Consider the following 23,237-nt stretch of genomic DNA (forward strand, 5'->3'; position numbering starts at 1 on the left):
GGAATTTGAGGTTGCTGTGAGCTGTGATGCCACAGCACTCTACTGAGGGTGACAAAGTGAGACTCTGTCTCAATTAAAAAAAAAAAAAAGAAAACTAGAGAAAAATTAGTCTAAAGCAAACAGAAGATGAGAAAAAATAAAAATTAGAGCAAAAATCAAATTGAAAATCAAGAGGAAAAGATCATTAAACGAAAGCTTGTTCTTTAGAAAAAATTCAATAAAATTGATAAACCTCTAGCCAACCTAACCAGAAATAGAGAAAACAAAATTTTTTGAAAACTTTTTTTTGTTTTGTTTTGTTTAGCAAGCCCTGGACAGGTTTGAATCCGTCACCCCGGATGCACTGGGCCGGCGCTCTAACCATTCAGCTATATGTGCCCAGCCAAGGTTTTTTGTTTGTTTGTTTGTTTGTTTTTAATTTTTTTTTTGAGATCATTATGTCACCCCCTGTAGAGTGCTGTGGTGTCACAGCTCACAGCAACCTCCAACTCTGGGCTTAAGTGATTCTTGCCTCCGTCTCCCAAGTAGCTGGGATTACAGGCACCCACCACAATGCCTGACTATTTTTTTGTTGCAGCTGTCATTGTTTTAGCTGGTCTGGTCCGGGCTCAAACCTGCCAGCCTGGGTGTATGTGGCCAGTACCCTACCCACTGAGCTACGGGTGATATCTTTTTGAAATTTTATTTTATTTTATTTTTTGAGACAGAGTCTCACTATGTCGCCCTGGGTAGAGTGTTGCGGCGTCACAGCTCACAGCAACCTCAAATGCCTGGGCTCAAGCAATTCTCTTGCCTCAGCCTCCTGAGTAGCTGGAATTACAGGTGCCCGCCACAACACCCAGCTATTTTTTTGTTGTAGTTGTCATTATTGTTTAGCAGGCCCAGGCCGGGTTCAAACTGGCCAGCCCCTGTGTATGTGGCTGGCACCTTAACCATTGAGCTACAGGTGCCAAGCCAGTGCAATGAAATATTATTCTGTGGTAGGTGGCGCCTGTGGCTCAGTGAGTAGGGCGCAGGCCCCATATACCCAGGGTGGCGGGTTCAAACCCAGACCTGGCTGAACTGCAACCAAAAAATAGCCAGGCGTTGTGGCGGGCGCCTGTAGTCCCAGCTGCTTGGGAGGCTGAGGCAGGAGAATCGCGGAAGCCCAAGAGCTGGAGGTTGCTGTGAGTCCTGTGACGTCATGGCACTCTACCGATGGCGGTAAAGTGAGACTCTGTCTCTACAAAAAAAAAAAAAAGAAATATTATTCTGTGGCAAAAAAGAAGAGGTATCACTGTGTCTCTAAAAATAGTCTGGCACTGTTGTGGGCACCTGTAGTCCCAGCTACTTGGGAGGCTGAGGCAAGATAATCACTTGAGCCCAAGAGTTTGAGGTTGCTGTGAGCTGTGACACTACAGCACTCTACCCAGGGTGCAGGGTGACAGAGTGAGACTTTTTCTCAAAAAAGAAAAGAAAAGAAAGAAAGACATGTGGTAGCAGATTAAGGTTACAGATAAGAAGTCATGCTTAACATAATATGGATACATGGTAAGTACCCACACACGTTTAGTCTCCTGAGAGAACTTAAAGGCAACCAACACTCCAATAGGAATGAACACACCTAGCCCCAGACCTTGGTCTCTGATATTATTTTCAACTAAAAGAAGGCATACTCCTGGGCTGTGCCTGTGGCTCAGTGAGTAGGGCGCTGGCTCCATATACCAAGGGTGGTGGGTTCAAACCCAGCCCCAGCCAAACTGCAACAACAACAACAAAAAATAATAGCTGGGCGTTGTGGTGGGCACCTGTAGTCCCAGCTACTTGGGAGGCTGAGGCAAGAGAATTGCCTAAGCCCAGGAACTGGAGGTTGCTGTGAGCTGTGACACCACAGCACTCTACCGAGGGTGATAGAGTGAGACTCTGTCTTTAAAAAAAAAAAAAAAAGAAAAGAAAAAGGAAGGTAGACTCCTTGGGAAAAGGGCTGATCCCAGGGCTGGAACAGGAGATATACAGAGGAGGCTGGAGCTTCCTCCAGCCCCAGTAAGTGAGGAAGTGCTCAGGAAAAACAACAGAAGTCCATGTACGCACTGAGGTGAGCACAGCTGACCAGGCCACTGAAAGAACTCCCAAGGGCCAAAGCTGGAACAATCTGAGCAAGAAAATAAATAAAACAGCATCATACTATAACCCAAAGCATACTATAAATATCCATGAATCTGGCTCGGCATCTGTGGCTCAAGCGGCTAAGCCAGCCACATACACCTGAGCTGGCGGGTTCAAATCCAGCCCGGGCCCGCCAAACAACAATGACGCTGCAACCAAAAAAATAGCCGAGTGTTGTGGCAGGCGCTTGTAATCCCAGCTACTTGGGAGGTGGAGGCAGGAGAATTGCTTAAGCCCTGGAGTTGAAGGTTGCTGTGAGCTGTGATGCCATTGCACTCTACCCAGGGTGACAGCTTGAGGCTCTCAAATAAATAAATAAATATCCATGAATCTATAGTTATATCAGTAAATGATCAAATAAGTTGATAATAGGGGGAGAAGAGACAAATCTCCCTCCCAGAAGAATTCTAAGGAAATTATTCAGGTACTTCACCCTCAGGGAGGAGGCACATACCTCCCAGGTGTGGGAGAGGTCGCAGTGGTAATGTCACAGCCAATAACTTCAGCCAGGTGTGCAAAGCCAACAGTCCTAACTCCCACTGATCCCACACTCCCCATACAGGACGGCTTAAAAATGGTGCTTCACCTCTGCAATTTTTCTTCAACCCTAGTCTAAACATGAGGAAAAGAGCAGAGCATCCTACAAAACACCCAACCACCCCCCAAAACCATCTAAGTCCTCAAAAAACAAAGTCTGAGAAACCATCACAGCAGAGAGGAACTTGGGGACAGGAAAGACTCCATGTTGTGTGGGGTCCTGGACCGGGTCCTGGGACAGAAACAGGACATTAGGGAGGAACGGAGGAAATCTGAATGAAGTGTGGACTTCATTTAATTAATAATAGTTTATCAATATTAGTTCATTAATTATAAGAAATGTACACTATTAATGCAAGATGTTAATAATGGGAAAACTGCTAGTGGGGTTGGGGACACAGTGTATTATCTGCTCAGTGTTTCTGTAAATCTAAACCTATTCTAAGCTGGGCATGGTGGCTCACGCCTGGGAGGCCAAGGCAGGTGGATCCCTTGAGGTAAGGAGTTAGAGACCAGCTTGAGCTCTGTGTCTAGTAAGAATAGCAAAACTAGGTGGGTGTGTGTGGGGGGCACCTGTAGTCCCAGCTACTGGGGAGGCTGAGGCAGGAAGGTGGCTTGAGCCCAGAAGTTTAAGGCTGCAGAGAGCTAGACAGATACCACAGCACCGTACTGAGGACAACAAAGTAAGACTCTCTCTAAATAAGTAAAAAAACTGGGAGGCACCTGTGGCTCAGTGGGTAGGGTGCTGGCCCCATATATCAAGGGTGGCGGGTTCAAACCCAGCCCTGGCCAAACTGCAACAAAAAAATAGCCAGGTGTTGTGGGGGATGCCTGTAGTCCCAGTTACTCAGGAGGCTGAGGCAAGAGAATCGCCTAAGCTCCAGAGTTGGAGGTTGCTGTGAGCTGTGTGATGCCATAGCACTCTACCGAGGGCCATAAAGTGAGACTCTGCCTCTACAAATAAATAAATAAACTTATTTAAAAAATAAGGCACATTCATTTGTAAGATGGTACACTGGCTGTATTTTGATGTGTGCCCCTCCTCCCTTTTGTCTCTGGGAAGATTCTGAGAAACACGGGTGGGGAGGCTCAACACCCTCTGGGAGCTCTGGGAGCCCTCTTCTGGCACTCCCTGCCCCCCTTCCCCAGCAAGGCAGGACGGAGGGGTGTGGTTACTGTGACTGACAGTGCAGCAAGGCATGACCACAACACAGAGATCCCTGGTGGTGGCTGGTTTAATTGCCATTAGGGGCAGCCTGTTATGGTTTCACTGATCTGCATGCTCAGAAAAACTCCAGGGGGCGGTGCCGGTAGCTCAGTGAGCAGGGCGCTGGCCACATACATGGAGGCTGGCTGGTTCAAACCCAGCCTGGGCCAGCTAAAACGATGACAACTGCAACAACAACAACAAAAAATCCGGGCGTAATGGCGGGTGCCTATAGTCCCAGCTACTTGGGAGGCTAAGGCAAGAGAATCGCTTCAACTCAAGAGTTGGAGGTTGCTGTGACGCCACGGCACTCTACCCAGGACACCAGCTTGAGACTCTGTCTCAAAAAAAAAAAAAAAAGTGGCACCTGTAGCTCAAGGAGTAGGGCGCCGGCCCCATATACCAAGGGTGGTGGGTTCGAACCCCAGCCTGGCCAAAACTGCAATAAAAAAAAAAAAAAGAAAAACTCTAGGTTTGGTGGGTGTTTCAGCTCAGACTGCCAGAACAAAATAATGTGAACAGAAACTTATTTCCTCACAGTGCTGGGGGCTGGAAGCCTGTCCTCACAGGGCCTTCCCTCAGTACATGCCTATAGTTGGAGGAGACAGAGAACTCCCTGTGGGGGCCCTACTCCGGACTTCACCTCACCGTAATCACTTCCCAGGGGCCACCTCCAAATACCATGGCACTGGGGGTCAGGGCCCCAACACATGGGTTTGTGGAGCAGTTCAGTCCATAACAAGACTCTGACTTGAATCACCACAATCAAGAGCTGTGACCCCTCAACCCCACCCATGGGCCCTAGGTCCCTTGAGGAAGGACCTGCCCACACCTCCAAGTTTTACTATAGATCTTCCTCCCAGACACCCACAAGGCCCTGCCACGTGCAAACACTTTTTTCCCCACGCCAGTTAGGAAAGACCATGAGAAGATTCTGCTTCCAGCAGGCAAGGCCATAAGCTCACCTTCATTTCCCTCCATCTGAGGACATCACCTCTGCAGTCCAAGGTCACCCTGCAGCCAACGGGACCCTCCATCTTCTCCCCAGTGGATGACACATGGGCCCAACCCATTGATGACACTACATTGCCTGCACTGGGTGAGTAGAAAGTAACAACTACCCTCAACCCCCTTCGGAGAACATATGTATGCCAACAAGTGGTGAATAAATTCCACAAAAGCCCAGGGCTGCCCTCTGAGACACCTGCAGACCCAGTGATCCAGAGGTGTCTGCATAACCCTTCCCAAGTGTAGGCAAGTAGTCCTTTCTACCAACAAGAGAGAGACACCAGGCATTGCACACCGGTCCTTCAACTGAGTAACCCAAACAATAAGGGCCCTGACTGGGTCCAGGCACCACACAAGTTGCTCTGCCATTTGGGCCTCGTGACCTGGCAGTTCCAACATACTTGAGTCAGGGCACAGACCTTCAGCAGTGTCTTCACTGCTATCATCTGAAGACAATTGTCCCGGTTTACTATCAGGGTCTGGAAACTGAACACTTGGCTCAGGGCCACCATCGGAACTCAGCCTGGTTGCCATTGTGAAACCACGAAGACACAGGGCTGGGTGTGCACACCAGCACACTGTCATCAAGCAAGTGGCCTATGAGTGGTCAGCTCAAGCAGGTGCTGGAGGCCCAAGAAAGAGGACCATGAATAGGCAGCTGCAGCACACTGCCTTGCCCTCCACACCTGCACCGGTGGCTTTGTAAGGACTCCCTCCGACCAGATGACTGAGAAAGAACAGACACAGCCCTGGTCAGAGGGCTCTGTGTAACATGGTACCACCACCCAGAAGTAGATGGCCAAGGCAGCAAGGGCAAGGCTTGCATAGCAGAGGCGAAGGCCACCTATGCAGGGGCAGAACAGCTGCGGTGCTCATGGGGGTGGTTTTGCCTACAGGAGACACAGATCTGCACAGATTCATGGCCAGGCCCTTGGAAGGAACATCACCAGAAAATCAGTCACAAGGAGGTCTGGGCATGCAGAGAGGACAGTGTGTCCCATGAGAATACAGACCAAAGATCTGCCTCTGCAGAGGAGCGGACAAAATTACTGATTTGTGGACATCAAACAGCCTCTTTGCCCAGCACCCCTTGTCCTCAGCAGTGGGGATGGAGGTTATGCAGAACCTGCAACCTGGGCATCCACCCTCCAGGGCAACCTGGCCTCAGCTATTACTAAGTGTCCAGCTGCCAACAGCACAGACTGACTCCAACCCTTCCCCGTGGACAGGGAAGTGCCATGTTTCTGTGAGGACAGTCAAGTACTCTGGATGAAAGTACGCCTCCTGCCCACAGACATCTCCAGAATGGCCACCTATGGGCTTACAAAAGACCTTGCCATCCTCATGGAATTCCACTCAGCATTGCTGTCCAAGGAACAGTGACAGGTCCATGCTCAGGGGTCTTGCTGGCCTTACCACATTCCTGACCGATGGTGGAATGGCCTTCTGGTGACGTGGTGTTGGTCCCAGCTACGCAGCAGCACCGAAGGGGGTAGTGTCCATTAGGGCAGAGGCTCCCAAGCAGCATCTAATCTTGGGCTTCCCTCAAGCCAGGGTTCAGGATGCAGGTGTCAGGGGTAGAGAAGGCAGTGTCTCTTGCATAGTCCTCACAATTAGCCACAACTGAAATCTGTTTCCCCTCCCTGCAACCTTGGACCCTGCTGGTCTAGAGGGCTTAGATTCCAAGCATCCAACTGGTTCCAGTTTGCTTGGGACTTTCCCAGGCTTAAAACTAAAAGTCCCATTAGGAATCCCCTCAGTCCTGGACAAACTCTAGGGTGTCTCCACCAGGGCACAGGCCACACTGGAAGTTGAGACTACCTCCTGGCCACCTGCTTGTTCACACCAAAGGATCAACAGGGTCACTGTGCAGGCTGGGGTGTAAGTTCCTACCAGGGGAACCCAGGATCTTTTTTTTTTTTTTTTGTAGAGACAGAGTCTCACTTTTATGGCCCTCGGTAGAGTGCCATGGCATCACACAGCTCACAGCAACCTCCAACTCCTGGGCTTAAGCGATTCTCTTGCCTCAGCCTCCCAAGTAGCTGGGACCACAGGCGCCCATCACAACGCCCGGCTATGAACCCAGGATCTTATACACCATGGGGTAAGGAGGGAGCCTTGGAAGGCGGACCCTCCAGGGGTCTCTTCACCCTGAGTTCTACAGAAAACTCCAGAAGAAGACTAGAAACACCCCATATAGGCTGAAGTGCTAATGGCACTGACCTCACAGGCATGAAGGTTTAAGTCACCCAACTAGGCAAAGAGCCATAGCCAGTTGAAGTACTTGCTGAGGACAAGGGGAACCAGAATAACAGGGCAGGTGTAAGGACTATAGTATGACGGATGCTTCTCATCTCATCTGGGCTACGTTTGTGCTTAATTTGTTTTCTTCCTTTCCCTTCTCCAATTCCTCTAACGCAAAATGTTACTGACCTTACATCACAGTGTTTGTGTCACTTGACTCTCTCTCTCTGGGAGTGTCTGCTTGCTCAGGGAGAGCACATAGCTGGAAAAATGAGGGTCACCCATGTGGATAAAATGATGTGAAACTCATTCAGTTTCTTCTTTTTCTTTTTTTTTGTAGAGACAGAGTTTCACTTTACGGCCCTCGGTAGAGTGCCATGGCATCACACAGCTCACAGCAACCTCCAACTCCTGGGCTTAAGCGATTCTCTTGCCCCAGCCTCCCGAGTAGCTGGGACTACAGGCGCCCGCCACAACACCCGGCTATTTTTTGGTTGCAGTTTGGCCAGGGCGGGCTTGAACCCACCACCCTCGGCATATAGGGCTGGCGCCTTACCAACTGAGCCACAGGCACCGCCCCATTCAGTTTCTTTTGAAGAGACAGCCTGGTTTTGGTTGGGATAGTTGCATCATTTTAAGCAGAAGTATGATTTTGCTTTTGCTTTTATTTGTAAGCTAAATATGGTTTGATTGTTTTATCTTTTTTTGAGAGACAGTCTTACTTTTTGCCCTGGGTAGAGTGCTGTGGTGTCATAGCTCACAGCAACCTCAAACTCTTGGGCTCAAGTGATCCTCCTGCCTCACCCTGAGACTACAGGGACCCGCCACACACCCAGCTAGAGATGGGGTCTCGCTCTTGCTCAGGCTCATTTCAAACTCCTGAGCCCAACCAATCCACATGTCTTGGCCTCCCAGAGAGCTAGGGTTACATGCATAGGCCACCCCACCCAGCCTAGCTCATATGGTTTAAAAAAGAAGTATGCATGCAAGCTGAGTTGTTAAGAAGGGCACTGCCGGGTTGTTCTAATGTCCACTTGGGAAAGCTGGGGACCCACCTCCCAGAATCGCTTTCCCTCTATGGTTGGGGTTGGATGTCACTCTCTGAAGGGTGGTTAAGTAGGTGTGAAAGGTTAGATGAACTCAGATGCTACCTAACAATGTAACCCAATAGTATGTACCCTTATATTAATCTGAAATTAAAAATAAAAAAGTAGGGCAGCGCCTGTGGCTCAAAGGGTTAGGCGCTGACCCCATATGCCGGAGGTAGTGGGTTCAAGCCCGGCCCTGGCCAAAAACTGAAAAAAAAAAAAAAAAAAAAAAAAAAAAGTAAAAAATGACAGGCTAGATTACTGGTAGGTGGAACAGAAGTACCTGGCAGGTTCCAGCTTGTCGCTCAGCCACTCTCACTGCCCTTCCAGTTGCTGGTGTCCAGATCAACAGAGACATTACCTGGCCACAGACCCATGAAGGTGACAGTGTCCCAGATGTGTCTCTCCTGATATCCTCCACATTTGCTTTCTAAAGATTCTGTTTATGTGTCAGACAGACATTACCTCCCCAGAGTTCCCACTCCAGCTGGAGGAAGCTCCCCAATCTCCCTGTCCCATCACTCCATTTGTTTTCCTCATAGACAAACCACTATCCAAATTATTCTATGTTCACATGTTTATCTCTGCCTGGTAGAACATAGCCCATGAGAGGAAGAGACCTTATCTATCCTGCTCATTGCTGTGCCCTTAAGTCCAGGGCTCTTCAGGACACCAGGCCGTGGAAACAGAGGGGGGAGGAGCGTTAGGGCACACAGACATATGTAAGAAATACAGGGTTTGGAGAAAACATGTATAAGAAACAGAACAAGGTACATAGAACAGAACTCTTACTAGAATGTTAAAAATACATAAAATTTGATATACATTTTAGTGAATATATAACACAAATGTGGAAAGTGGATTGGAAGAGGAGGGGATGAGAACAGGAGTTGATGGGTATGGTTTGCAGGACAGATATAAACAGTAAAAGGGGTGTGTGACCAACTTGATTCTATGCTTATGGTTAAAATAAAAGAGGGGACCAAGACAGGGTGTGACAGACCTGGTGGCCTGTGACAGCGGTGTGGCAGACCTGGAGTGGGGTGACTCCAGGTGCTGTGCCCTATTCACTCAGGCACAGGGCAGGCACCCTGGGTGACCGTCCCTGCTGAGCCCAGCCATTGCACAGAGAGTGCACATCCCCAGATGACTCCAGCCCAGCCACCAGTCACCTGGGCCATGTCTTCCCACGTCGTGGAGCAGAGAAAAGCTGTGCCCTGTACGCAGGATCCCGGAGCATCTGGACAGCCATTGGCTGACACTCCCGAGGCTGGGGTGGTTTGTTACTACTGTAAATAACTGTAGATAACTGACCAGGTTGAGGGAGAAAGGAAGGTTCAGGCTGGCAGATGGTCTGGGGAGGGGCTGGAGGAGAAAAAGGGAGGGCAGGGAGGGGGCTGATGTGGACCAGACAGGAATGAGAACCAAGCGCGGCCAGGTGAACAAACACATCAACCCACATCCCCGCCGCCACACAGCTCAAGTGCGAACCAGCAGCCGAGCCGGGCGCCCCCGCCTCTTCCTTCGCAACCTCTGCGCGTCGTCCTCTGGGGGCCCCGAACTCCGACCTCGCCCTCCTCAGCCGACCCAGCCCTCCAGGCCAAGGTGACTGCCCACAGCCTAAGAGCGAAGTCTTGTGCCTCCCACATCACCTCCCCTGTCCCCGGCCCTCGGGTGTCCCTGGTTCCACGCGTCCCTTCGCTTTCCTCCATTTTGTCCGAGCCTCCTCCTCCTGCTAGCCGGGATTCCAAAAGGCGTCCTCAGACCTAAGAGCAGACTGCCCGCACGCCCCGTCCTTCCTTCCCGGAGCCCTGAGCATCCCGGCCCCCGTCCAGCTCCCCCGGCCCCGCGTCCTTCGCGGGCCGATCCGCGCCCCCGCGCGCCTGCCGCGCGGCCCAGGTGGATGCGCGCGCGTCAGTGGCGCGAGAGCCCGGAGCCGGCACAGCCGGGCACGCCGCGCGCCCCGCCCCGCCCCGCGCCGCGGATTGGCTCCCCGCAGGCTGGCCCGGCCCGATTGGCGCGGCCGCGCGGCCGTCGGTCCGTTTCGCGGTGGGCAGCACCGCAGCGCGGATGCCGCTTGTCCCACCGCAGCCCCGAGGAGCGAGGAGCCGCGAGCGCCCGGGCGGGGCGAGCGGGGACACCGCGAGTAGCCGCTCCCGCCGCCCACCCTGGGCCCGCGCCCAGGGCAGCGGACAAAGGGCCATGCGGGGCCGCAGGCGCTGAGCGCGGCGGGCGGGCCGGGGATGCGGCGCGGCTGAGCGCGGCCGGGGGCGGGGGCGGCCGCGATGCCGTGGTTCCCGGTGAAGAAGGTCCGCAAACAGATGAAGCTGCTGCTGCTGCTGCTGCTGCTCACCTGCGCCGCGTGGCTCACGTACGTGCACCTGAGCCTGGCGCGCCAGGGCCGCGCGCTGCGCCAGCGGCTGGGCTACGGGCGAGGTAGGGGAGGGCGCGCGCCCGGGGGCGGGGGGCAGCGAGGGCCAGACCCGCCCGAATACCCCGCACGCCCCTCCCAGCTGGGCGATATTGGGGGAGGGGGCGCGGCAAGGCCAGGACGCCCGATGGCGTCATCAGTGACGTGCACGCCCCTCTTGGGGAGCGTCCCTGACCCTTGAGGTCTGTAGGACCTGGCCTGGATCCAGTAGTGATGGGGTTAACCGTGGGCTCTTGGGGAGATTAACTTCCCTAGTCTCTGCTGGGGTTTCCTAGTGGCCCAATGTGGCCTCGCCTAACCACTTGCCCACTTAGCAGGGCCTCAGTTTCCCCATCTGCTGGCGGGGGAGCGGGGTTGTCGCCCAGGGATCCAGCTTTGACCCAGCCCGGTCGGGGGAGTGATGGGGGGCAATTAGAAGCCTCCTAGAGGGATGCCCTAGCAAACAGCCATCAGGTTCTCAGGTGTCTGTGTGCTGAGGGGGCCTGTGCCCAACCTGGGGGCCCAAAGCTGCCTGGAGTAAACTCTTCCAGGGTCCTGGCACCACAGTGCAAAGGGGGTGGACGATTAACGCACAAAGCAGATCAAGTCCTGGTGAGCCAAGGGAGGACCTCTTGGGAACAGTGATCTTTGACACATAACTGTGGGGAACGGGCACTCTGACAGAGGAAGGCACTGGTGAAAGCATGGTGGGAGGGGGAGGGCAGAGTGCCCCTGACTTGGGGGTGCAAAGGAAAGAGGTAAACAGCAAGGCAGGAGCAGAAGCCCCACCTAGGGGAGGCAGTATCCCCCCCACCCCCCGGGCTGCCTCTGATTCATGTCAAGGAAGCCAGGATTCCAGAGGATGGGACCTGGCATGGGGACGTGTCTCTTGCAGACTAAGAAAGTCACAGGACTGAGGACCTCCACCTGAGGGCCTCACCCCTGCCTCCTATTGCTGAAGCCCCCTGTCCCCTGCACACCTGGCTCCACAGAGTGTTCACCAGACCCCAACCAAGTTTCTGGGGCTTGTCTTGACTCCCACAAGAGTCTCTGGGTTACCCCAAACTATGTGCCTCACAGCTTCCACATCCTTATGAGCTTCCCAGCACTTCTCAATCCCTAAGAGAAGACCCACCTCCAGTCCAGGTATCAGCAGACAGGGCAGGACCCAGAGCTACCCAATGACATGTGATAAAACCAGTCCCTCCTTGGCCACCTGGCTTTTTGAAGCCCCATTCTGGTTTCCTGAGCAGCTAGAAGGAAGGGGTGGAGGTAGAGAAAGCCCACTTCTGAGGAGCACTCTGTTGTCATTTGGACCAGCTTGGAGGCTAGAAGACCAGTGAGCAGCCCTGGTTACTCCCGAATGGGCCACAGCTGTTCTGAGTCCTGGACGAGCAGCCCACAGCTATTCTGGCTCCTGGTAGAGAGTGGTTCCTATCCAGCCACCCCGACCCCCACAAGCCAGGGCTTGTGAGAAGCTGAGCAGCTGAACATGCGTGAAGCTGTCCTGACTACTTTGTCTGTACTGTTCCACCTCCACCTAGAGACCAGCACTGGAGTGGTGTGCAACAGCCCATGTAGAGGTCCCCATGGATGTGTGGAGTGAGCGGCACTCTGCCTCTGTAGGACAGTGGTGGCAGCCCAGGAAGGGGCCCCACCGCAAAAGGCTCCAAATGCTTCTGGGCATCTGGACTTAGTTTGGTGGGGTGTAGGGATTTGGTGAGGACCCTGTTAGGAGCTCCCTTCCACTTGAGCAGAGGAGAGTGAAGGGGCAGGAACCTGGAAGGGGAGCAGGCCCTGCAGGGACTTGGCAGGCAGAGACAGGGGCCTCTACCCACTCAGTGTATCTCAGCCTTGCCTGCTCAGGATTTTCACTCTGAGGTCTGGCCTGGGGGACAGGTGTGGGTGTTAAGAGCCTGGGGTTGGCCCTGAAGCAGAGACTGCTCATGGCCTGAATATCCTTGGGTGAGCACCAGGAGGGGCAGAATTGGGGTAAAGTGAAGCCTCCCCACCCCATTCGTGGACCCCAGAGCATGGCAGGGATGTTCGATTCCACAGCACAGGGGAGTAGTCTAGGAGACTGGGGAGGCTTGGGGGGCAGGTGGACCTGAGAAGAGTTCCCCTGGGGACAGTCTCCTTCCAGGGCCACCTTGGCCCCAGGTTCTGTGGCAGATAGGACCGTATGCTGTCTCCCCTCTGCCCAGGTGGTGACAGGATTCCGTTGGTCCCCCATCCTGGCCTCACAGGCAGCAGGTGGTTTAGGTGCTGTGGACCAGAGCAGCACTGGGGTCTTCCTGGAGGCAGAGCCGCTCGGCGAATGTGCATACCTGTACACACCAGCATGTGTGCACACCACTCCCTCACACCAGCTGGGGGCTTGGGAAAAGGCTGGTGGAGGGCTGTGCCCTGGCTGCCCACAGAGGTGGGGTGCAGAAGGGTGGGCACCTGGTGACATGGGGGTTTCTGCTGCTGACTGACCGCAGCAGCTGACTGACCTGGGCCCCAGACATGCCTCTTATGCTGCTTGTAGACGGTGAGAAGCTGACTGGCGTGACAGACGGCCGGGGTGTCCAGGCTGCGCCATCTACCCAGAGGGTGAAGGACTCTAGCGAGAGTCGTGAGGAGGAGCAGGTGGTGAGCGGGTGTAGGAAGAGCACGTGTACACAAGCACACGAGGCTCTGCAGCCACTGTGGCCTTTGGAGCCTGTCTGCATGTGGTGGAAGGGGCACCTGCATGTGGGCCCAGCACCAGGTGCATACAGATGGGCTGGCCTGGAGTTCCGGGTCTGCAGGGCATGATCGTTCTAGCATGTCAGTGTGTGTGGTAGCTGAGCATCCGCTTGGGGAGGTATAATGAGGGGTGTCTGAGTGTGTGCCATATGCTAGGATGTATTGGGGGTGATATGAGGGTGTTGAGAGGGTTCTTTGTGAAATTGTATCCTGGTGTATTTGTGGTTGACTCCTCCTTGGCCTGTGAGCCCTAACCCTGATGCCATTTCTCTTCTGCAGTCCGAAGGGCAGGACCCAAACATGGTGTTTCCTGGGAGGGCTGGGAGGCTGCCCCCACTGAACCTCACCCATCAGCCACCCCCATGGCGGGAGGAGGTGAGCTCTGCTGGTCTTGTGGTGAGCTGGGAGGCGGGGTGGAGGCAGGGCAGGGACAGAGTCGGGAGGCATGGGGTGGGGAAATGGGCCTTTCAGCAGCTAAGGCCCCCCTCACTCCCCAGTACAAGGGACAGGTGAACCTGCATGTATTTGAGGACTGGTGTGGTGGTGCCGTGGGCCACCTGAGGAGGAACCTACACTTCCCGCTCTTTCCTCATGTGAGTGCCAGGAAGAGGGGGGTCACAGGGTGTTTGTGACCTACAGCTGGTTTTGACCCTGCTGTCACTGTCCCCCAGACTCGCACCACTGTGAAGAAGTTGGCTGTATCCCCCAAGTGGAAGAACTATGGACTCCGGATTTTTGGCTTCATCCACCCAGCACGAGATGGTGCGGAGGTGGGAGTGTTCTGGGTGAGGGTGTTCCTGAAGAGCCCTGCCCACCTGAGCCCTGTCTTGTGGACTAGGTGATGTCCAGTTCTCAGTGGCTTCGGATGACAACTCTGAGTTCTGGCTGAGCCCGGATGAGAGCCCAGTGGCTGCCCAGCTTGTGGCCTTTGTGGGCAAGGTAGCCCCCACCCTCCAGCCCCATCCCTGCAAATCTTCACCTGGCCTCCCATAGCTCAGTTACCTGTCCCCTCTAGCTTCTTGGGAATGGGGACCAGGGGGGTCTGGTGCCCCCAAGGAGAAGATGGCCCACCCTTGCTGTATCCCCCAGACTGGCTCTGAGTGGACAGCTCCTGGAGAATTCACCAAGTTCAGCTCTCAGGTGTCCAAGCCCAGGAGGTGAGTGACCTGGGTGTGTGTGCCCGCAGCATATCTGTGCGTGCATGTGGGAGAGGGAGACTGCATGATGGCGCCTCACCCTGTGCACACTTGCCCATGGTGCACACATGCCATCCCAGCAAAACCCCTGTCCTTCTGAGGGACAGTCCTTCAGGGTAAAGGCACACCCACCCCTTTCTTTGGGCTCCCCAGAGGTTTGTTTGAGGTTCCTGGGCATGGTGGGGGCACAGCCCCAACTTCTCTGTCCCCAGGCTCATGGCCTCCCGGAGGTACTACTTTGAGTTGCTACACAAGCAAGATGACCGAGGCTCAGACCACGTGGAAGTGGGTGTGAGTGTGGCTGCCCTCCTAGAAGCTTCCAGAGACTCCACCGCTGCCACCCTCCCGTGGGTCATTGCAGCATGGGCCCCCCCAGGAGCTTCCCCCCAGCTGACAAAACAGATGCCCAGGGCTGTGGGCCTGAGGTCAGGGGGCTCTGCTCTGCTTTCTCGGGGCTCGAACTTGACTGACCACTGACCCCTCAGCAGAGTCTTAAGAGAAGATATGTCCAGTGGGGAAACGTGGAGGGAGAGAACTTGGGGGATTCCAGACCAGAAGAGCAAAGGAATGTATCAGCATCTTCTGAGACCCTCAAGGGGCCTGGTGGCCAGACCAGGCGGGGCCTGAGGCCACTCTGGGCAGCTGGGGCTCTATCCTGAGAACAAAGTGGTCAGTGTTGCATTCCTGGAAGGACTAGCTGGCCACTGCAGAAAGAGACTGGGGGAAGAACTTTTATGTGTGACCATTAGTCCCTGAACCAGGGAGATGGCCCTCAGGGTGGTAGCTGGAGATGGGATGGGGGGGGTGAACCCAGCCAAAGGGCCTGGTGTCTGCTGGGGTGGGGCAACTGGACAGTCACCAAGGCTGGGTAGGGCTCTCAGTCCAGTGCTGTGGAGTGCTCCAGGTGTCTAGTATGTGCCAAGTGCTCACCTTGGCAGAGGGCCTTGGCTGGACACACAAGCTTGAAGTGGCCCTGAGGCCCGGGTGAGTTGGGAGCAAAAGGGCCCAGGGCAGCCCCCAAAGCCCAAATTTGAGAGGGATGGAAGGGGTACAAGGAAGCCTGCAGAAGGGGTACTGGATCTGGCCCTCGGAGGGTCAGCAGTGACCTCAGGAGAAAACGGGTGAGGTTGGAATCCGTGCCCAACAGGCCAGGAAGATCTTGGGAAGAGTGGGAGGCCGGTGAATGCGGAGTCTGGACCTGCCCCCAGGATCCTCAGCTTTCTGGACTACCTTCTCAGGATTAAGACCCTAGGCCCCCTCTCCACAGAACCTCCAAGCTCCCTGAATCCTTTAAGGCAGCAGTTCTCAACCTGTGGGTCGCGACCCACAGGAACTGTATTAAAGGGTTGCGGAATTAGGAAGGTTGAGAACCACTGCTTTAAGGGAATGTGCCCATGGGTCCCCCACCCACAGTCAGAGAAGACCCCCTTCCTTCCTGGACTCAGCTATGGTCCTGTTCCCAATTCCTACCCTCTCTGCCCCCTAGTGGCGAGCTTTCCTGCCTGGCCTGAAGTTTGAGGTCATCGGCTCTGCTCACATCTCCCTGTACACAGGTGTGGGCAGACACTTCTTTGGGAATGTGAGACTCTTTGGGGTAGCTTCTGGGTGTGGGTGGACAGGGTTCAGAGGGGTTCTGAGCCCTCCTGGGAACCCAGCATCCCTCTGCCCCAGACGAGTCTGCCCTGAAGATGGACCACGTGGCTCACGTCCCCCAGTCTCCGGCCAGCCACATAGGCAGGCATTTGCCGCAGGAGGAGCCCAGCGCAGACATGCTGCGGCCCGACCCCAGGGATACCTTCTTCCTCAGTGAGAGGGGGCCGTAGGGGTTGAGGGTGGGGGAGCTGTGCCCCGGGCATTCTGTGACCACCCCTCTTGTAGCTCCTCGGATGGAGCCCTCCAGCCTGGAGAATGTGCTGGAGCCCTGCACCTACGCTCCCACCTATGTCGTCAAGGATTTCCCCATTGCCAGATACCAGGGACTGCAATTCGTAAGACAGGGGTCTGGGACTCCCATCAACGCCTCCCCTGAGCCTCCCCCAGCTTCTGGGCACAACGGGACTGCCGCCCACCACAGCCCTCTGCCCTGCCCCCAGGTGTACCTTTCCTTCGTTTACCCCAATGACCACACTCGCCTTACTCACATGGAAACAGACAACAAATGTTTCTACCGGGAGTCTCCACTGTACTTGGAAAGGTAGGTGGATGAGTGGCCCAGGAACTGGTGGGGGAGGGGTGGTGGCAGGTGGGTTCTTGATACCATATCCCGCCCAGGTTTGGGTTCTATAAATACATGAAGATGGACAAAGAGGACGGAGAGGAAGATGAGGAGGAAGAGGTGCAGCGCCGAGCCTTCCTCTTCCTCAACCCTGATGGTGAGTACCCCTAGATGATCAATGCCCCCAGATGGTCAGTACCCCCAGTCCTTACCTAGTTGGGCATGGCTGTGTCAACCTGTGCTCTCTGCAGACTTTCTGGATGAGGGGGAGCTGCCTGACAGTCTGGAGCCCACCGAGCTGTCCCCACCACAGAGCAGCCACCGGTCCCCCACCCCCATGGCCCCCACTGAGGGCAGAGCCATGCCAGCACGGCCAGCACCTCCTAGCCCCCGGGATGAGCAGAATCTTCGGCACTCCCGGGCCCTGAGCTGGGCTGCCCGGGCTGCCCACACCTTGCCCCTCTTCTTGGGAAGAGCTCCACCTCCCCGTCCCGTAGCCCAGCAGCTGCCCCCTAAGGTGTATGTGACCAGGGTGCGGCCAAGACAGCAGGCATCACCCCAGGCCCCAGCCCCACGTAGCCAGCCCTGGTCACCCTTCCCTGGTGCCTTCCTGCGCCGCAGGCTTCTGCCCAGAGTACAGCTGCGGATGCCCCCACACCCACCCCGGCCCATCAGCCGCAGGACCAGTGGACCCCAGGCCAAACGGCCACGGCCCCCAGCCTGGGTACAGGTCTCCCAGGAGGGCCAGGAGGGTCAGGTGCGCACATCGGGACCCATGGCACCCACAGTGGACTTGAACTCCTCGTCTGAAGCTCAGTCTGTGACCTCCTTCCTGACCTTGTCCCAGGTGTCCAGGCCACAGCTGCCCGGGGAGGGGGAGGACGAGGAGGAAGGGGAGGACAATGGGGCCCCGGGCCAGGAAGCTGCATCTGAGGAAAGTGAGGAGGCCGCTGGCCGGCCCCTCAGCCGCTGGCGGGAGGACGCCATCAACTGGCAGCGCACGTTCAGCGTGGGTGCCATGGACTTTGAGTTGTTGCGCTCGGACTGGAACGACCTGCGCTGCAACGTGTCCGGGAATCTGCAGCTGCCGGAGGCGGAGGCTGTGGACGTGGTGGCTCAGTACATGGAGCGGCTCAATGCTCGCCATGGAGGGTATGGGGGTGCATCTGGGGAGATGAGACCCTGCCCGCCACAGAACCCTCAGACCTCCCCAGGCTCAACAGTGTACTGGGCTACTGTAGCCCCTTGGAAGCCCCAGGCCTCCTCCACTCCCAGTCTCCTTACTGCCCAGTGTCTTGTCCACCCTTGGGAACCTCCCTGGAGCCCTTCCCAGGGCTGGCTACCCCATCCCTCACCTGCAGACCCTGCTCTGCCATCCTGGACCTGGGCCCAAGGATGGAGCCAAGCCACAGAAGCCAATGTCAGTCCCATTCGGGGGCCAGACAGGGAAAGCCAAGGTGAAGCCTAGGACCCCTTGGTTATCACAGAGGGATCTGGGCCTGATTCCATGGAGGTGGAGAGCTCTTGCCCCCTGGGCTCCTCTGATCTCCCACAGGCCCTGGAATGCAGTCCTATCTCTGCCTCATGCAGATGGAGCCCATGAAGGGTGAATTTGGTGTCCCAGGAGGCCCCATAGCATCCTCTTAAGAGGCCGTATCTTGTTAGGCACCGCCTTGAAAATGGTAGCGTCTGTAGGGAGACTGATGACTTGTGACACCACCACCCTCCACCCCCCACTTGGCGGGCAGCAGACAGAGCCAGAGCCATGCTCAGGATTAAATTTCCCCGTGCATGATGGAAGCTTTTGAGCAGGGCAGGAGTTTGGCCTGTCTGGGTTGCAGACACGTGTGCTGCTTGTTCCCTTGGGGGAGAGGCCCCAGGGACAGGGGGTGCTGGCTTCTGGGTGGCTTGAGGTTACACCTGCCCTTGGCTTTAAGCTTCCTGGGAGTGAGTGGCTCATTGTCCCATGGGCATGACAGGGCCTGTCCAGCCATTGTGGTCACGGTCCACATGGGTACCAGGGTGTATACATGTGGCCCCAAGGAGCCAAGAGCAGAGAGCACTAGCAGGGTGGGGATGGGTGGGAGTTTGGGCTCCTCAGCAGCCATTCTGGGATGCCCTAGGTGAGGGGCACTGGCTACCCAGGGAGTGTAAGACAGACCTTAGCCTAGGGCAGGTTTTATCAAGATGAGGAGAGGCCTCTGCTTGGGAGCAGAGAGAAGGGAAAGTGAGGTGTTGGTCTGGGCAGGAAAAAGAGAAAGGGAGAGCTGGCCAGCCTCCACTCAGGATCGGGATGGCCCTGCTGGTGCCTGGGGACAAAGGGAGGCTACTCACACCCCAGCAGTGGACACTGCAGGGTGGGGGTTGGGGGGAGGAAAGGAGCTTCACTGGGGAAAGGGGATCTGGCACCATCATGTGAGGGAGAGGGGTAAGGCCACAGTGAGGAGCTGCTTAGGTCCTGGGATGCCCCACTAAGGACCTGGAGCCTTGTCCTGTGAGTGGTGAACTCCTGAAGTTCTCCAGGCAGGGGAATGACGCTACTGGCCAGCATGTCATAACCATCACTTCCGATGTGAGTGGTGGCCAGAGGCAAGGCCTGGGCTGGGGGATGCCTCCCAGGTCTTGTTATTGGCAGACCACACTGCCCTAAGTAGCACCGGGAGAGTGAGTGCCCTACTTAGGGTAGTGTGGTCTGCCATACTTCCTGTGCTGCCTGGGGAAGGGAGGTGAAAACTCGGATGGAGGTGTGGGGACCCAGGCATGAAGGCATCCTACCCACCTCCAGTCTGCCGAGTTTCAGGGGCTGGTGGGGGCGACTTGCAAGGAGAACCAGGGGGGAGGAGGGTGCAGGTGCTAAGCCCAGAGCCCTAGGCCAGGCCTGACTACACCACCCTGCAGGCGCTTTGCGCTTCTGCGCATCGTGAACGTGGAGAAGCGCCGGGACTCCGCACGCGGGAGCCGCTTCCTCCTGGAGCTGGAGCTGCAGGAACGCGGGGGCGGTCGCCTGCGCCTGTCCGAGTACGTCTTCCTGCGACTGCCTGGGGCCCGCGTTGGGGACGCGGACGCAGAAAGTCCAGAGCCGGTGCCTGCAGCCTCCGCGCGCCCAGACGGCCGCCCGGAGCTCTGTCGGCCGCTGCGCCTGGTGTGGCGCCAGGACGTGATGGTGCACTTCATTGTGCCAGGTGAGTGGGAGGCCCACCTGGGGGCGCTCCTGGAGTAATGGAGACTTAATGCGAGGAGAGAGCATGGGGTGGCTGGAATGAGTTTCTCTTGGCCTGCAAGGGTGGGTTGGGGTCGGCTCAGCACCTGCCGCCTTCCAGTGAAGAACCAGGCGCGCTGGGTGGCACAGTTCCTGGCGGACATGGCTGCGCTGCACACGCGCACCGGGGACTCGCACTTCAGCGTGGTCCTGGTGGATTTCGAGAGTGAGGACATGGATGTGGAGCGGGCCCTGCGCGCGGCACGGCTGCCTCGGTAACGCCATACCACCTGGGAGCATGCAGCAGTCTTTCCTCCCCTGGGAGGTGGGTTTTCCTGACCCCACCCCAATGATCAGTGCCTGTGACTCCCTCCCAGGTACCAATATCTGAGGCGAACTGGGAACTTCGAGCGCTCTGCTGGGCTGCAAGCTGGAGTAGACGCAGTGGAGGTTGGTGGGCTAGGTGGGGGTGTCAGGGAGCAAGGGGATGCTTAGGGAGAGAAGGTGGGACTCAGTCCTCCCTCCTGGCAGGACGCCAGCAGCATCGTTTTCCTCTGCGACCTGCACATCCACTTTCCACCCAACATCTTGGATGGCATCCGCAAGCACTGTGTGGAAGGCAGGCTGGCCTTTGCACCTGTGGTCATGCGCCTGGGCTGTGGGAGCTCACCCGTAGACCCCCACGGTAATGCCCTGAGAGCCCCCGCCCTATAGGACTGCTGGGGGTCCTTCCAGCCACAAGAGTAGAGTCCAGGGTCCCTTACCAATGTCTCTGTAGTGCCCAGGACACCTGCCTCCCACCAGCCCCATAGTCCTGAGGCACCCCTGGGTGGTGGCCTAGCCCTGAGCGAGATGCTGAAAGCCCAGGAGTCACAGGCCCTGCACCTGGCCCCCTCTGCAGGCCTTTTGGGGAGGAAGCCTTGCAGGACCTGGCATCTGAAGGTCACCCCATCTCCGCCCCAGGTTACTGGGAGGTGAATGGCTTCGGCCTCTTCGGGATTTACAAGTCGGACTTTGACCGGGTCGGAGGCATGAACACGGAGGAGTTCCGAGACCAGTGGGGGGGCGAGGACTGGGAGCTGCTGGACAGGTGACTGCCGCCCCTAATGGACATGGAGGAGACTCATGATGTCCTCTGAATGGGAAGAGTAGAATTACAGGCCCCTCCTGTGCTGAGGGGGCCTCTGTTCCCCCCACCTCCCCAGGATCCTGTGGGCTCAGAGAAGCCCTCCCCACCCTCAGGGGCCTACAGACGTGCAGACAGCCTAGGCCCACTTGTGCCCCATCCTACAAGCCCTGCATCCCTACCCTGACACCCCAAGCCCTGGACCAGGGTCCTAATGTGCCTTTGCTCCTGCCCCAGGGTCCTGCAGGCAGGGCTGGAGGTAGAGCGGCTCCGACTACGGAACTTCTATCACCACTACCACTCACGGAGAGGCATGTGGGGCACACGCAGCAGGGAGGGTCCCCGTGCAGCTGGGTCCTGAAGACGGGCAACCTCTCCTGACCAGCTAGATCCCTGTGGCGGCTGCTGTGGGGCTCACCAGTGGGGTACAGCCACTGCCTGTGCCTGCCCCTCTCTGGCATCTGGAGCCCTGCTCTATACCCCTCCCCAGAGAGGCAGCCTTCACAGCAAATGGGGACCTGGCATTGGTCCCCACACTCTGCGATGATTTCTGTGAAATTTTGCTGTAGCGATGACATTGTTTTCAGGATTTCCGAGAGTTCTGTCTGTTCCGTTTTTTATTCAGAATGAAATTAAATATTTTTTTTAGTTCTGACTTGTCTTTTTTTTTTTTTTGTAGAGACACAGTCTCACTTTATGGCCCTCGGTAGAGTGCCGTGGCATCACACAGCTCACAGCAACCTCCAACTCCTGGGCTTAAGCGATTCTCTTGCCTCAACCTCCCGAGTAGCTGGGACTACAGGCGCCCGCCACAACGCCCAGCTATTTTTTGGTTGCAGTTTGGCCGGGGCTGGGTTTGAACCTGCCACCCTCGGTATATGGGGCCGGCGCCTTACCGACTGAGCCACAGGCGCCGCCCCTGACTTGTCTTCTTGCCTGTTCTCTGGAACCCTGGGTGCTGCCTGGCTACTCTGGACACTCTCCTCCGGGCTGAAGACCACTCACCCCTTCCTGCCCATGGGCTTCTTCACTGGGCCCTGGGGATGGGGTTTCTTCCTCTCATCCTGTGCCGGTAGAGTCTTTGGTCCCTGGTAACACACAGCGCAGAACCTGCCCACACTGCAGCAGAGAGCAGGGGTTGCTTCCCAGTCCCCTTTGCTCTGAAAACATCTGGCCATCAGTCCCACCTCATCAGCTGGATCCACTGGGGTCCTGTGTGGGGCTGGGGGTAATCAATTACCAGAAACAGAAAACCCAACTCACACTGGTTAAACCATAATGGGGGTGGGGGCTATTTGGTTTTTGCTCACATAACTGGAAGTCCAAGGCCAGGAGGACACCAGGGAGTATTGACCCAGAGGCCGGACAGTGCACCAGGACTGTGCTGCCATTGGCTTTCCGCTTGTTAGCTGGGAAGGGAGGCCAGTACTCTGAGCTTATACGAGTCCCTTATGGCCACTGTAGCAAATTACCACACACACAGTGGCTTGAACAACACAGACTTGTTATCTTACACTTCTGGAGATCAGATGTCCTAAAATCAAGGTGTCAGCAGGGCTGTGCTCCTTCGGAGGCCTCTCCTGCTTCTCTGCCTTTCCAGCTTCTGGAGGCCCCTTGGGCAGTCCCTGGCTCAGGCCCCTTCACCCTCAAAGCCGGCAGCTGCGCTGCCTCCTCTCTCTCCCTCCTCTCTGCTTCCATCAGCACATCTCCCACCCCTCTTGTAAGGAGCCTGATGATTACTGTGGGCCACCCAGAGGATCAATCACAGCTTCCTTCACTGGATGGGTCATGTCTACAAAGCCCTTTCTCCAGATGAGGCAATAGCCACAGGTGCTGGGATTAGGGTGTGTTATGTGTCTGGGGTCATCTACCTCCCTCCTCATTCACATGCCTGGCAACCCAAGCTGTCTCAAGATTCACCTGAACAGCAGCCTTAGGTCATGCCTCATCATGGACACAGGACAGCAGAAAAGGTAGACTAGAAGGAGCCAGGTGGGCACTCTGATTTGTCCCCAAGAAAACTGGAGATAGCAACACTGGAAGGGCTGGGAAGGAGCATTTGGTTCTGTGGTTGCTGACCGGTGTGGCCAGCTGACGTCAGTAGACATTTAGTCACCTGAGTCATATGGGCT

At 56.1% G+C, this 23,237-nt stretch overlaps 1 protein-coding gene across 8 annotated transcripts; it reads left to right on the top strand.

Moving 5' to 3' along the window:
* Positions 1-10,289: 10,289 nt before the first annotated feature.
* B4GALNT4 (beta-1,4-N-acetyl-galactosaminyltransferase 4) lies at positions 10,290-21,760 on the top strand. Of its 8 annotated transcripts, none has more exons than XR_008374344.1 (20): positions 10,290-10,665; positions 13,170-13,273; positions 13,649-13,744; positions 13,867-13,962; positions 14,041-14,131; positions 14,208-14,308; positions 14,459-14,526; positions 14,778-14,856; positions 16,052-16,118; positions 16,237-16,371; positions 16,444-16,553; positions 16,659-16,759; positions 16,837-16,937; positions 17,032-17,932; positions 19,679-19,962; positions 20,101-20,254; positions 20,357-20,429; positions 20,511-20,664; positions 20,881-21,069; positions 21,343-21,477. XR_008374344.1 is itself a non-coding variant. In XM_053562630.1 (20 exons), exons 1-20 carry the CDS (start codon positions 10,515-10,517, stop codon positions 21,464-21,466), a joined length of 3,117 nt encoding a protein of 1,038 aa, XP_053418605.1. In that variant the 5' UTR covers positions 10,290-10,514; the 3' UTR covers positions 21,467-21,760. The 8 variants fall into 8 exon arrangements, 6 of the variants coding, with proteins under 6 accessions (XP_053418605.1, XP_053418606.1, XP_053418608.1 ...); XM_053562630.1 differs by having other exon boundaries at positions 20,943-21,069; positions 21,343-21,760; XM_053562631.1 differs by having other exon boundaries at positions 13,170-13,270; positions 20,943-21,069; positions 21,343-21,760.
* The last annotated feature ends 1,477 nt before the right edge of the window (positions 21,761-23,237 follow it).

The sequence above is a fragment of the Nycticebus coucang genome, chromosome 14 (genome assembly GCF_027406575.1).
Source record: "Nycticebus coucang isolate mNycCou1 chromosome 14, mNycCou1.pri, whole genome shotgun sequence".
Taxonomy (NCBI): Eukaryota; Metazoa; Chordata; class Mammalia; order Primates; family Lorisidae; genus Nycticebus; species Nycticebus coucang.